The sequence below is a fragment of the Fusarium solani genome, assembly GCF_023522795.1.
Source record: "Fusarium solani strain SB1 chromosome Unknown bctg00000004, whole genome shotgun sequence".
Taxonomy (NCBI): domain Eukaryota; kingdom Fungi; phylum Ascomycota; class Sordariomycetes; order Hypocreales; family Nectriaceae; genus Fusarium; species Fusarium solani.
This window is the reverse complement of record NW_027072152.1, coordinates 2962848-2974969: the sequence shown is the minus strand read 5'-3', so window position 1 is coordinate 2974969 and position 12122 is coordinate 2962848. Positions and strand designations below refer to the sequence as shown.

General features: G+C 53.0%; 6 protein-coding genes across 6 annotated transcripts; 2 read left to right on the top strand and 4 right to left on the bottom strand.

Moving 5' to 3' along the window:
* Positions 1 to 601: 601 nt before the first annotated feature.
* On the top strand, positions 602 to 1095 carry MRS44_007991 (uncharacterized protein; the record flags this gene model as incomplete). Its single annotated transcript, XM_046269155.2, has 2 exons — positions 602 to 833; positions 911 to 1095. The coding sequence occupies 2 exons, from the start codon at positions 602 to 604 to the stop codon at positions 1093 to 1095; spliced, it is 417 nt and encodes a 138-aa protein (XP_046133988.1).
* A 405-nt stretch (positions 1096 to 1500) lies between these two features.
* MRS44_007990 (uncharacterized protein) lies at positions 1501 to 2591 on the bottom strand (the record flags this gene model as incomplete). The annotated part of the gene is made up of 2 exons (XM_065620725.1): positions 1501 to 2334; positions 2379 to 2591. The coding sequence occupies 2 exons, from the start codon at positions 2589 to 2591 to the stop codon at positions 1501 to 1503; spliced, it is 1047 nt and encodes a 348-aa protein (XP_065476797.1).
* An 864-nt stretch (positions 2592 to 3455) lies between these two features.
* Positions 3456 to 4490, bottom strand: MRS44_007989 (uncharacterized protein; the record flags this gene model as incomplete). The annotated part of the gene is made up of 2 exons (XM_046269157.2): positions 3456 to 3987; positions 4039 to 4490. 2 exons carry the CDS (start codon positions 4488 to 4490, stop codon positions 3456 to 3458), a joined length of 984 nt encoding a protein of 327 aa, XP_046133990.1.
* Positions 4491 to 5511: 1021 nt separating this feature from the next.
* MRS44_007988 (uncharacterized protein) lies at positions 5512 to 6693 on the bottom strand (the record flags this gene model as incomplete). The annotated part of the gene is made up of 3 exons (XM_065620724.1): positions 5512 to 5880; positions 5919 to 6217; positions 6270 to 6693. 3 exons carry the CDS (start codon positions 6691 to 6693, stop codon positions 5512 to 5514), a joined length of 1092 nt encoding a protein of 363 aa, XP_065476796.1.
* A 2570-nt stretch (positions 6694 to 9263) lies between these two features.
* Positions 9264 to 9743, top strand: MRS44_007987 (uncharacterized protein; the record flags this gene model as incomplete). The annotated part of the gene is made up of 2 exons (XM_046273749.2): positions 9264 to 9324; positions 9382 to 9743. The coding sequence occupies 2 exons, from the start codon at positions 9264 to 9266 to the stop codon at positions 9741 to 9743; spliced, it is 423 nt and encodes a 140-aa protein (XP_046133992.1).
* Positions 9744 to 10163: 420 nt separating this feature from the next.
* Positions 10164 to 11057, bottom strand: MRS44_007986 (uncharacterized protein; the record flags this gene model as incomplete). The annotated part of the gene is made up of 1 exon (XM_065620723.1): positions 10164 to 11057. The coding sequence occupies one exon, from the start codon at positions 11055 to 11057 to the stop codon at positions 10164 to 10166; it is 894 nt and encodes a 297-aa protein (XP_065476795.1).
* Positions 11058 to 12122: the final 1065 nt, after the last annotated feature.

Genomic DNA, 12122 nt, shown 5'->3' with positions numbered 1-12122 from the left:
GTCACACCAGCCCGTCTCAACGCCACACCTTTTCCCAAGCGAGACGAATCCTCCAATGGCCGGGCCGTGCGGCATCATGACCAGAAAAGCCCCCGGCGGCATGGGGGATTCTCCCTTCCTTCCCGCGTATATTGGATGTGTATATGTATGTTAGATGCAGCCTTTCCGGTAGGGCACGGACGACGGTGATACTCTTACGGCGCGGGAGAGCGAAGGGAAAGGTCTTGGGAGTGGAGGCTGAGCAGCATTGGCGAGGGACTTGGCAGATGAGGAGTGACGAGGCCTTGTCCTACGACGAGACGGAAGGGGGGAAGGATTCGTATAGAGTTTTTGTTTTCGTTCTTTGAAAATCCATTATTTTACGAGGTAGAAGAACCCCCCCAGACGTCATCTCTTTCTTGTCCGTCTTCTTGGTTTGTCTTGGATTACGTGCATGGATACTCGTTACACTGAGATTGCTCCAGCACTCCTTTCATTTATACCAGCAGTGAATCCTTCCGGAACATCGCGTCCCATTCTCTTCAACTTTACCCTATTCTCTCCTTGAACCATTCATTGTCCATTTACGTCTTCGCTCGCGCCCTAGAATCCATTGCCCACCATGCGTTTCCTCTTCTTCGCGACCCTCGTCACCTCCGCCCTGGCGATCGACTCCCTCACCGAGCTCATGGACCAGCTCCCCAAGTGCTCCATCGAATGCCTTACCAACGCCCTCTCTGAGCAAGGCTGCTCCCTCACCGACGTCCAATGCGCGTGCTCCAACGTCCAGGCCATCGTTGAGAGTGCTTCACCATGCCTCATCATCGCAGGCTGTGCCCTTGATGAGCTATCCAGTACGTCGTTCCCCATCTTGCACGACTTAAGAAACACTTCTTCCAGGGATACCGTATGTCTAACTTTCTCCCTCCAGAAGCATCTACTTCTGTTGCAGACATCTGCTCCGGCCAAATCACCGGCACCCCTACTCCAGCGGCATCATCGGCTCCAACTTCCACCACCGCCGACACCGTCGAGACGAACGGCCAACCTTCCACCTTTGGCAAGGGATCCATGTGGACAGGAGCACTTGCCGCAGCAGCAGTTGCTCTTCTATGATTGATGCTCCGGAACCGGATGTGAAGAGAGACAGGTTGTATGACTTGCATTTCAAAGGCGTAGTTGGGCTTGGTGATCATCATTCCTCGCGGGTCGGGTCCTTTTTTCTTCTATCGTTGTATTATCAAAGAGCAAAGACTTGGTTGCTCCGAGAAAGCCAAGATGGTCTATACATCCATGATAAGCAACCCATTAATACAGTCGCGGTTCACACCAATATCCCAGTCCTCCCCAGGTCACATTACCTGTCCAAAGGATATCGGTATTCCTGTCCATCTAAAACGCCAATCCCAGAGACGAGTAGGCCTTCTCGCTCTCTAATATCCCTGTAGAAATATTCCTCCTCTTCTTCCCTCTCTAGTCTCGTCTTGCTCTATCCTCTTTTCTTTTGCGGAAAAGTATCAATCAAGGGGTGAACTGGCCCAGAGCGCCATTGTCTCCACCATCAAACTCCTCCTGCAGCCTGTCGAGCTCGTGGAAGTGACCTGCGAGCTCCATTCCCTTGCGTCGCTGTGCCTCAACACGTCGCCAGTCCCATTTGCCTGGCACATTCAGATCAACATCCGAGAGATCAACCGAAAGATCGCCGAGGTGCTGCTCGCCCGTGGTCCAACCGCCCGGCCGTTCCGGAAGCAGCCCAGCCGCGCCTCCGAGCACAATAGCCGGGTGTACGGTAAAACGGCCAAGCTTGATAACATACTTGCTAATGGCCGTCGCATAGATCTTCTTCTCCCAGCCACCAGCTGGATCCTGGGCTCCTCGTGTAGCAGTCTTCATGAAGCGAGGGTCCAGCCACGACTTGGGCCGGGCAGTACCCTTGGGCACATAGTGTGTCGCGATGTAGAGCCATTTTCGATCCCAGCTCAGAATACGGCTCCACATCTCGTAGTTCTTGTAAGCAGGGATCTCGCGCTTGAAGCTGCACTCCACGGCGCCGAGCATGATGCCAATGGAGCCCTTGATGGGTTGGTCGGTCTTGGGGTCGAGAACGATCTTGTTCTGGGTGTTGCGGGAGAGGACGGCGAGGGACTCGCGGAGGAGGTAAGAGATGAGGTGTGTTCGGGAGATATCGAGGTCGGCAAAGTAGGTCGAGTTGGACTTGTGGAGGTTATAGTCGATCTCGAGAAGGGGCGCATGGCTGGACGAGATGATGGGCTTGAAGAGGGCATCGGGACCGAGTTTTGGAGACTTGCGCAGGAGAGTGTGGTAGATAAAGGAGTAGAAGACGCGGTACTTGAACTTGTCAGCGCAGTTAAAGAGACAATCAAGTGGGAGACACTCACAGTCCAGGCAAGGGGCATAGTCTTCCAGTTAAAGATGACAAAGAACATCAGCAGGATCCTCGAGGTGCGACCAGGCCCTGTGAGAAAAGCCTTGATCATGGGGATCCAGTTCACGCGGTAGGCGGCATATCCAGCAACTGAGCCCAGAGCAATGGGCGCAGCCAAGGAGCCGGCGAGCGAGAGCCCATGGATCTTCTTCGCCGCAGAAGCCATGGTGTTGAAGTTGAATCAAAGAACAGCACGCGAGGAGGGGGCGGATGTGTCAGACTCAACACCAGGGGTTCTCCCTCGGTATTTATACCAGGCTGGGAAGCAAAGATGCCAGAATATCCGTGCGACAAGAAATTATAGACACTTAATTACAATGGTCCCCCTGCGCGCGTCGCAAAACGCGTTCCCCTTTAATGCAGAGCTGAAAGGGAACCGAGGCACCAAGAAGTCTGTGGAGACTCGGCCGAGATCCACATGTCATTGGAGCTGGGGAAGGAAGTGTTGGGAAGCGAGAGACGGGGTTTATGCTTAAGAGGGAAGGAGATGTTAAAGTCCGATCGAAATGACAACGAACCTAGGTATCACGAGGGTCTTTTATCTGAGGTCAAAGTCTGGTGTTGAATGGTCTTGCCAAACTCGAGACTTATGACTGACAACTGGCAAAAAGAAGGGACACAGACAAAATTGGCGAAATCCGCAAAAAGAAAGGATTCTGGTGGATTCAAACCACCTCTGATGGACGAACAGGGAATCGAACCCTGGACCACTCCCAGATGATTCGGACGAATTATGCTAAGGGAGTATTATACCACTAAACCATTCGCCCGGTTATTGTTGAGGAGCGGGACTCTATTGCTCACCATGCAGCCCTGGCAGCAAAGCACTGCGTTCCTGACTTGTTTCGCATCAACCTTACCCTAGGTCCGGTTCAAATCCTGCCCATGTCCCATGAGGACAATCCTCTGGCGCCGTGAGAGGGCATTTAGACATCACTAGGACCACAGAGGCCTTTCTTAGGGACTTTGGAACCTTCATTTCTGATCTTGACTGTTCTTTAGTTTTATTTTCCGGATTCTATCTTGTTATTTACAATGACTTCTCGACCTCGTCAACAGCATCCAACACAGGCTTCCAGTTGGCCCACTCGGCATCACCACCAGGAATTCCTCCAAACAACGGCAATCTCGTGCCATCAATATCACCAAACCCTCTAAGTCTGCTGACAGCCTCTGTGATACCAACAGTACCGTACTTGACCACAATCTCCTCCATGGAGCTGACCTTGAACTGTAGTAGCCGCCTCTCCTGCTGTTCGGCCTCGGTGGCCTGGGTCTTGGTCGATAGCTCATATAGACGCACCAGCGTCTTGGGGAAGAAGCCTGCGGAGCCATCGATGGCACCCGCAAAGCCTACTGAAACCACAGGGAACAGCTGCTGGCCCAGGCCAGTAAAGGGGTGGAAGTGGTCGTAGTCGATAGATGGGTTGGAGCCCACCTGGATGTGTGTCGACACGTCGCCGTGGGAGAGCTTGCAGCCCACGATGTTGGGGTGCTTGGCGAGGGTGACGTAGGTCGAGGGGGTAACCTTGACATTGTTGGAGACGCCGGGGTAGTGGTAGCTGAAGAATGGTTAGTTTGCGTTATCATGATAGTGTTGAGAGAGGACTTACATCATAACGGGAATAGGGCTCTGGTCAGCCACGGCTGTGAACCACCGGATAATGCCCTCCTGCGTCGTCACAGCAGCATTGTATCCAGGAGCAAGACACAATCCCCACTGAGAGCCCGACTTTTGAGCATCCTTGAGCTGCTCGACCGTCTCCTCGATGCTGTTGGTCGCCGTGCCAGCAATGATGGGGTAGTCCTTGAACCCCTCCTTCTCCAGACCCGCCTTGATCCCACTCAGAATCTGGTGACGATCCCTGGGGTGCAGGTGGACCGCCTCGCCTGTGCTACCGAGGACGACAAGGCCCCGAATGCCGTTCTTGGCCAGGTAGACGGCGTGAGCGGCTTGCGTCTCAATGTCTACAGGCGGGGTGATCGAGTTGTAGTTGGCGGCCTTCTTGGAGGCGAAAAAGGTAGGGACGGGCACGTAGATGCCCTTGGGCGGAGGAGCAGCCATGATGAACAGGGAAAAAGAGGGGTTTCGCTACGTGATGAACTGGAAAGCAAAGAAACAGCAGCAGCAAGAGAGTTGCACGAGGGACTTGTCGTGAGGGGTTGACATGATGTATTATAAGCACGTATTTGCCGTGCAGAACGAGTTGGTAACGAGCCGAAGGCCGGCGGGTTCGGTCCCTCGGGGTATCTCTCAGCGATCCTACGCGACTAATGAGTGGTTGCTTCTGATGTAATCGGCAGAAGGGGACGGGTTGGCCTATCGAGTTGCTGATGGCTTAACAATCCCCCCAAAGCTGGTGGAACCCTTGCCCCTCTTTGTTAAATCACTTGATGAATGAGGGCAATTCCTAGTGCCAATTGCTTCAGTCTTGCAGGCTTTGTTAACCGATCGACGGCGGATACGTAAAAGATCCGCGGAAAAGAAACCCGAACCGATTCGTGAACCGATGCCGGCCCGGGGATGAAGCCAATTGCAGTTCTGGGGCGCAGTAGCAAATTGAGGAGTTTGGAGTACAGAGTATGCTTAAGGATGCCTCCACTATCAAACTGAAAGGGAAATGGGCCTGGTCAGTGCGAGGCATAAGATGGATTTAATAGGTAGACAACCTGAGTCTCGCAATGAGTGCATACCTACTAGGTATCTCTGAGCAAGTCTGATTCGCTGTTTAATTCAATGTCCTTCCATAACTCCTTTGACTCTGAAGTATCTGATATGTGTTGCAAAACCCGACTATCCAAAAGCCAATGTGCCTCCTTTGCTGGATGTCAACTATCTGCCTCGCATATCTGACATAGCCACTCACTTCGTCCAATTCAAGATCATAATCTGGCTTCAATTGAATGGCTTTTTTTAAGGACCCGGACCTTCATCTTCTAGAGTTATCGCTCTATCCAATTTCTTGGCTCCGCCGTTCCCGACGATGCCTTCTGAGATCCAAACGGTCTATATGTTTATTCAACTCCGAAACTCCATCTGAGATCAACGCCTTTGAGGTATATTTTCTCTCCTCTCTTTTCTTTTTTTATCGGATAACCTGGGTTCCCTCTGCGGGCTCGAGCACCTTCCATTGGCAAGCCAGATCCTTCTTCTCGTTGTGCTGCCTCAACTTGGCAATGATCTTGTTGGCAATCGTCTCAAAGTTGTGCGTGGCCAGAGCCAGAATGGTTGGGCCAGCGCCTGACAGGCACACGCCGAGGAAGCCCTCCTCAGTCTTGGGGGACATGGACTCGACGATCTCGGTGAGGCCGGGGATGAGGGTCTGGCGGTAGGGCTGGTGGATCTTGTCCTGCATGGCGAGGTGGATGAGCTCGGGGTCGGGGGAGACTGGCCCAGGGCGACGGGCAGGAGGGCGATTCGTTGGAGGTTGAAGGTCTGTGAGAGGGAGGGTTAGCTGGCTACTAACATGGTGGAACAGGTTGCCAAACGTACCACATCGGGACGGGAGTACTTTTCAGGTAGCACACTTCGAGCAGCGTGCGTGGCGACCTGGAAGTCGGGGATGATGGCGACGGCCTTGATCTCCTTGGCCCAGGGGAACTTGATGTGGTGGCCGATGCCGTGAGGAGGGTTCGGGGGCTTCTTGCCCGTGTCCTCGCCGCCGGCCGGCGCGGGGAGCACCTCACTAAGAGGGATCTCTGTCCGGGCGACGTCCTCGGGGGTCAAGGGCTTGAGGTATGTTCCGACGAAGCCTCCGTAGAGGGCAGCGCCGACATTGTCGGGGTGTCTCTCTGGGGAGTCGAGGTTAGCAGGTAGAGCTCTCGAGGAGCTCCCAGGACTCACCAATCATGAGGCAGTAGTCAAACAGGCGGTCATAATCGAGGTGCTTCAGTCCACCGACCTCACGGCCAAGGACAACACCAGCAACCACAGCAGCACCGGAGCTACCCAGGCCGCGGCCAAGAGGGATGGGGTTCTTGATGTGAACATGGGTCTCGACGGGGAAATTTCGCTGGTCGTGGCATCGCAGGACGTAGAGGGCGACGCGGGTCAGCAGGTTGGACTGGGGGTCGAGGCTGATGTCGCCGGTGCCCTCTCCCTCTCCCTCGTACGTGATCCTGCAGTTGAGCGGGTGCTCCGACTTGGTCTTGGTGCGGTCGATGGTGACGTGCAGCTCGAGGTACACCGAGAGGGCGAGGCCGATGACATCGAAGCCCGGGCCAATGTTGGCGCTGGAGCAGGGGGTCTTGATGACAAACGATTCCATGACTGGTCTGTCTTGTGTGTGTTAATGAGACGCTCTGACGCCGTGTGTGGATTTGCTTGGTGTGTCTCACGGGTGGGAAAAGACGTTGGTGGGAGGAGAGGTCACAGGCTCTAGAGAGTTAAACTGCCAATGGCGCAATTGGAGCTAGTTCAATGGAGACGATCAATCGCGAAAAAGTCTCCGATCTGCTTCTGGCAATTCTTTTTCTCTCTTGGAGAAGATCGAGTCAAGAGAAGTTTGCGTGGACCCGACCCTGATAGTGATTAACTGACAGAGTCATACCCGTCCCGGGCCCCGATGACGGAGCTGGCCGCATCCATACAAAAGCCTTCAATGCCCGCTTCTTTTTTTTTGCTGGGAGTTGGCGGGGTAGAAAAAAAGTCTCTCGATGGCTGCCCCTCCATCGATATTCATTGGTCGACGATCGTTGAATTGGACATTTTCTGGCTGCTAAACCCGGCTGTGGAAATGTCCTGGACAAGGGTTTCCATCGGGTTATCGGGCAGGGAGTTTGCTTGTTGAGTTGATCAACAATAGAACGGGCAGTTGGTTGACTAAACAACATGCAGGTCTGGGTATACAAGAGGAGCTGCAACTGTGGTGCTGGAATATATTAATACGAGAAGCACAAACACCACTCGTCCCATTAGATCCTTGGATATAATACTCTTCCAAGGCCTCAATCCAGATCCCTCCCGCCCCCTCCCCGACGAAGCGAAGTGGCTGACCTTGGCCGATTGTTACGCAGCAGCCTCATGCACAACCAATCGACTCTGCATCCATATCCCGTCCAATCCGATCCCATCCTTGCACAATAAATTCCCGCTTCCCGAGCGAGAGCGAGAGCCTCGTGACTTTGCTCGTGTTGCTGCCGTCGGCATCTCATGTCCCATCTGCCACTGCCCGTTGGGGTATTAATCCGCATCTCGATTCATTGATCAGATGTACGTCTGACATGATGTTTTTGTGCACCTCTCGTGTATAGACGCATTGCCCAGTCAGAGCACCAGCACCTTATTTTCTGGCTGTTGGTTCATTGTCTGACATGGATGCAGTCTATGCACAACATGACTACAACAGCAACGCCTCTGTAGATATCACAACCTGACCTATAACAATGGACATCATTTGTCCGTTCGTAGATATATTTTCCGTCGTTGACAACAAACCTTGAGCTGACCAATATGGGCACAACCGTGCGTCCGAGACTCCGATGGATGTCCCCAAATAGCAGCACCAATCTCACCACCATGATGTCAATGTCGATAAACTATCAAGCCTAACTGTGGGATGTCGTCCCTAGTGCTGAGGAAAGACAACAAGCCGGTCATCTCTCACCCAAAATGTATCTTTCTCCATCTCGTATGCTGCATAGATGCCCAGAATCTCCATTGCCGGGAATCCCGGCATTAGCATCTCGACCGCTATTCTGTCTCGGATAGTCAGGCTGATCGCTTTTTTCCTCCCATGACGTCTGCCGGATCCTCGTGTTTTTAATCTATATTGTGGGATCACCCATGCTACGAGACCCGCGCCCGATGGAGGATGATGCTCTTCGTCGACGATCACTTCTTGAATCTGCTTGCCTTGGACTTCGCAACGGAAAAAAGCCTGAGGTGATCGCCATGCCATTGACTTCCCAATCGGGAGTGCGCCCCAGAAGTTTGGCGAGACTCGACGGCGTTCGGCGCAGCATCAGCGATGCAGGAATACGAGCCTCAGCAGTTGATAGTTTCCCTCGTGGCGAGGTCATCTGGGCCACCTCGTCTCCCCACGGTAGCAACCTGATCGAACGACCCATCTCTAGTTCAGCTTTTCAACAAAGGACTAGAAGTTCGCCCTTTCGGAGTAATACTGAACAAGATCTTGTCCCCGTAGTTCGCGGGCCTCGCCGGCCGCTCCGGTAGCTCACAAGGCATTGGGAAAGACAAGAATGGCTACGTTACGTCGGTCCATCAGTGGAGGTGGACAAGAATACGAGAAAACCCTTACCCCACAACGGCCAAGTTCAAGCTGCCAATGCGCGGAATTATTCTGGACCCAAGTCTGGACCGAGGATTATGTAGCACGGGCTCACTAACACTAGCTCTGATTGCTCGAAATAGCATCACGGCGCAACCCTAGCAACGTTGTCAGAAAGAGGCTTCCGTCCGCCTCGTCCAAATCCGGACCTGACGTGGGGAGGCTGGGTCTTTGAAGTCTACTGCGATCTTCCCGGACGTCGGCAGAGGATAGCTTGGCTTATGACGCTATCCGTACGGGGAAGACAACCTAGCTAAGCCTGCCAGCCTCCGTCCGGCCTTACTTTGCATGTGGAGATGTGGACGATCATCGTGAGCTCGTGACGGAGTTGAGAGAGATGCATGGTCCGTTGGAGCTCGCCTTTACGAGATGCACTGCATCGAATGGCCTGGACAGTAAAGTATAAAGAGACCTTCAACACTCGTCGATATGGTTCCCTTTTCTGTATCATCCTCATCAACACTCCAACACTCTCATCCTCCAGCTCAACAACCTTCACCACACTCACAACTCCATCACCACCTCTTAATCACAAAACCACCATCATCATGAAGCTGTCCGGTGTCCTCTCTGCCCTCACCCTCGCCACTGCCGCCTCGGCCACCACTGGTGAGTCTACATCTTCTCACCAACACTGGCCTACATCAGACTAACATGAACATCCAGTCTCCTACGACACCGGCTACGATGATGGCAACCGTGCCATGACCTCCGTCGCCTGCTCCGACGGAAAGAACGGCCTCATCACCCGCTACGGCTTCAACAAGCAGTCCGACATCCCCCGCTTCCCCTACATCGGCGGCGTCTACACCATCGCCGGCTGGAACTCCCCCAACTGCGGCAGCTGCTTCCGCGTCGAGTACCAGGGCCGCAAGATCTACGTCCTCGCCATCGACCACGCCGGCGAGGGTGTCAACATGGGCCTCCGCGCCATGAACGACCTCACCAACGGCAAGGCCGCCCAGCTCGGCCGCATCAACGCCCAGGTCTACCATGCCAAGCCCACCGACTGCGGCCTCAAGGCTTAGACGGCATTATCATGACTTTTTAATGAACCATGAGCGCATCATCCGGGTTGGATAGCGGGCTTCTTCTTCTTCCTCTCCTTTACACTATGGATTTAATACTTGGCATTGGCTGGCGTTTAGATTACGATTGATCACACTTGATCTACTACCTAGATATTCACTCATGAATGAACATAGAGCTTACAGCTTCACTTGAGTTTCCAGTTTTCGTGTGAATTGCAAGATATCTGCCTGGTATCCATAATCCAGCAGGCGACAATCATCAGTATTCTCTCCAACCCATTTGGGAGAGCCGTCCAGTTCAGTAAGCCATCCATTTAAAGCAAAACTGTCATAAGATCGTTACTTTTGTCCATCCCTCATACATCATGTGGTAAGCTTGCCGTTCCTTGGCCTATCCAGCTGCTCCAATCGTCCAGGTTACTTCTTGGTAGGCCCTCTGGTCATGATTCGAACTCTTCGAGGTGGCGTTCTGGTCTTGTTTTCATCGCTGTCCCTTTTCAAATCCTCGTTGCCCAAAAGTTCCATTCTTAGACGTCTGAATGATGGTGGAGTGGTGATAATCTCGGGTGGAGGAGACAGTGATGAGTCGCTGGAGGGACTTCTGCACTCTGCCATGTTTCTGCTGCGTAGATGGTCCAAGTCGGACGTCCCGGCGCTTGAAGGAATCACTCCCCCAAATGGATGGTTCTGAGGGGGTGTGCTGGGATGAATGGTGTTTGATGAGACATCGAGTTCTGAGTTGTGTCCTGAGATGAATGAGCAAAACCCATGATAAGTCGATAATAAAGGCACCTCACCTTGTCCCTTTGGCCGTGGAGCTCTAATCCACATGGCACATTCCAACAATTCGACACGCGCCGCAAACTTTTCATAACTCAAGCCATACTCAAGACCTTGGCGAGGTATGCGGATCTCGTTGGCAGTCTTGAACACGACAGTCACGCCCTTGTCCTGTGTGACGGACTCTGCAAACTCGAGGAAGGAATCAAAAAGCCCCATCTCGCCCTTGAATACGATACAGTTATCCTCGGCGCTGAACCCCATAAAGTTGTCCGCGTCCGGATCAGAGATCTTGCTGATGCTGATCTCCATGGCCGCATCGCTTTTGGCGGCGCGCGTGAGCTTCACGCTGAGGTCTGAGGCGGGGAGGAGCTGTATCGAGGATGGCGGAAGGGGTGTCTCATGTAGGTCGTCGGATATGAGATAGTCGTCAAAGGCGGGCTCGAGAATGGCAGCGCGAGAGGCGCCGAGCTTCTCGATTTGCTCCTCGGAGAAGGAGTCGAGATCTGTGTTGAAGACGTGGGTAGGCATGGCGTAGGAGAAGCAAAGGCTGAAGGTGAGAGAAAAGCGAGAAGTGAACCAAGATCTCTGTTTCATGAAAGAGCTTATATGCGCGGATATGTTCACTTGATGAATGAATCAAGAGCAAAACTTCGAGTCATCACAGGATGCGCTTTCTTATGTGCCTAGGATTAGAGAGGCACCTGGCGGGCAGCTGCGTCGGCCGTTTGGCACCTGCCGACGGCTGGCCGCTTCTCGGTAGTGAGTGAATGGTTCAGTCAAACTGATTTGTTGTGCTCTTGTTTTGAGTCTATGAGGATTGTGTTGCCTCTTGATGGGGGATGACTGTTTGATGTTGGCGACTCCGAGGTCCATGATTAACACCACACTCAAGGCAAACGTCTAATGGATTGATCACTGGCCCGCAAAATTCGGCTCTAGAAAGTACTCTTGTCAAAAACCTGACTGGAATCATCAGGATTTTCTTGGATTGTATCTGTGCATTCATCTTGGTTGTCGCACCCAGAATCAATTGACAGCCATCAACCGCAACTAGAGCGACTTGGCTACGGAGGATGAATGCCTGTCCATGCGATTACCACCTTTTGAAGCTCGTGGAATAAGACGAAAATCCAGTATTATTACTCTTGGCCAATTACCAACCGTCTGAGCCGACTCGTCAGCCCACGTCTTTGTTCAACCCGTGCACAATGGATAGGCAGCTTACCTAGTTTCCAACCTGATCCTGCTGGCTCATTGGACAAGCTCGAGCCATATATGAACGGGTTCCTGCAGATACAAGTACCTTTTATCATATCCTCCGGATGCTCCGACTGGTGATGCGGGCTGGCAGGCGACATGAATTTATCCATCGCGCACAATGGATCTGATAGCACGGCACACTCCGTGGTCAGTGTTGCGTGGTCTACCTTGACTCGCCACTCCCTTTCTTCCGTATGGTGGAAAGGAGGCTAGTCACGTCAAAAGGGAGGGAGGTAGGGATCTGGGGGAGCTGACGTGGGGTAAACCCATCTACCTACGTTTAGGTTGCATCCCCAGGAATCCTACCAACTTCAACGACATATCACCCAGAGC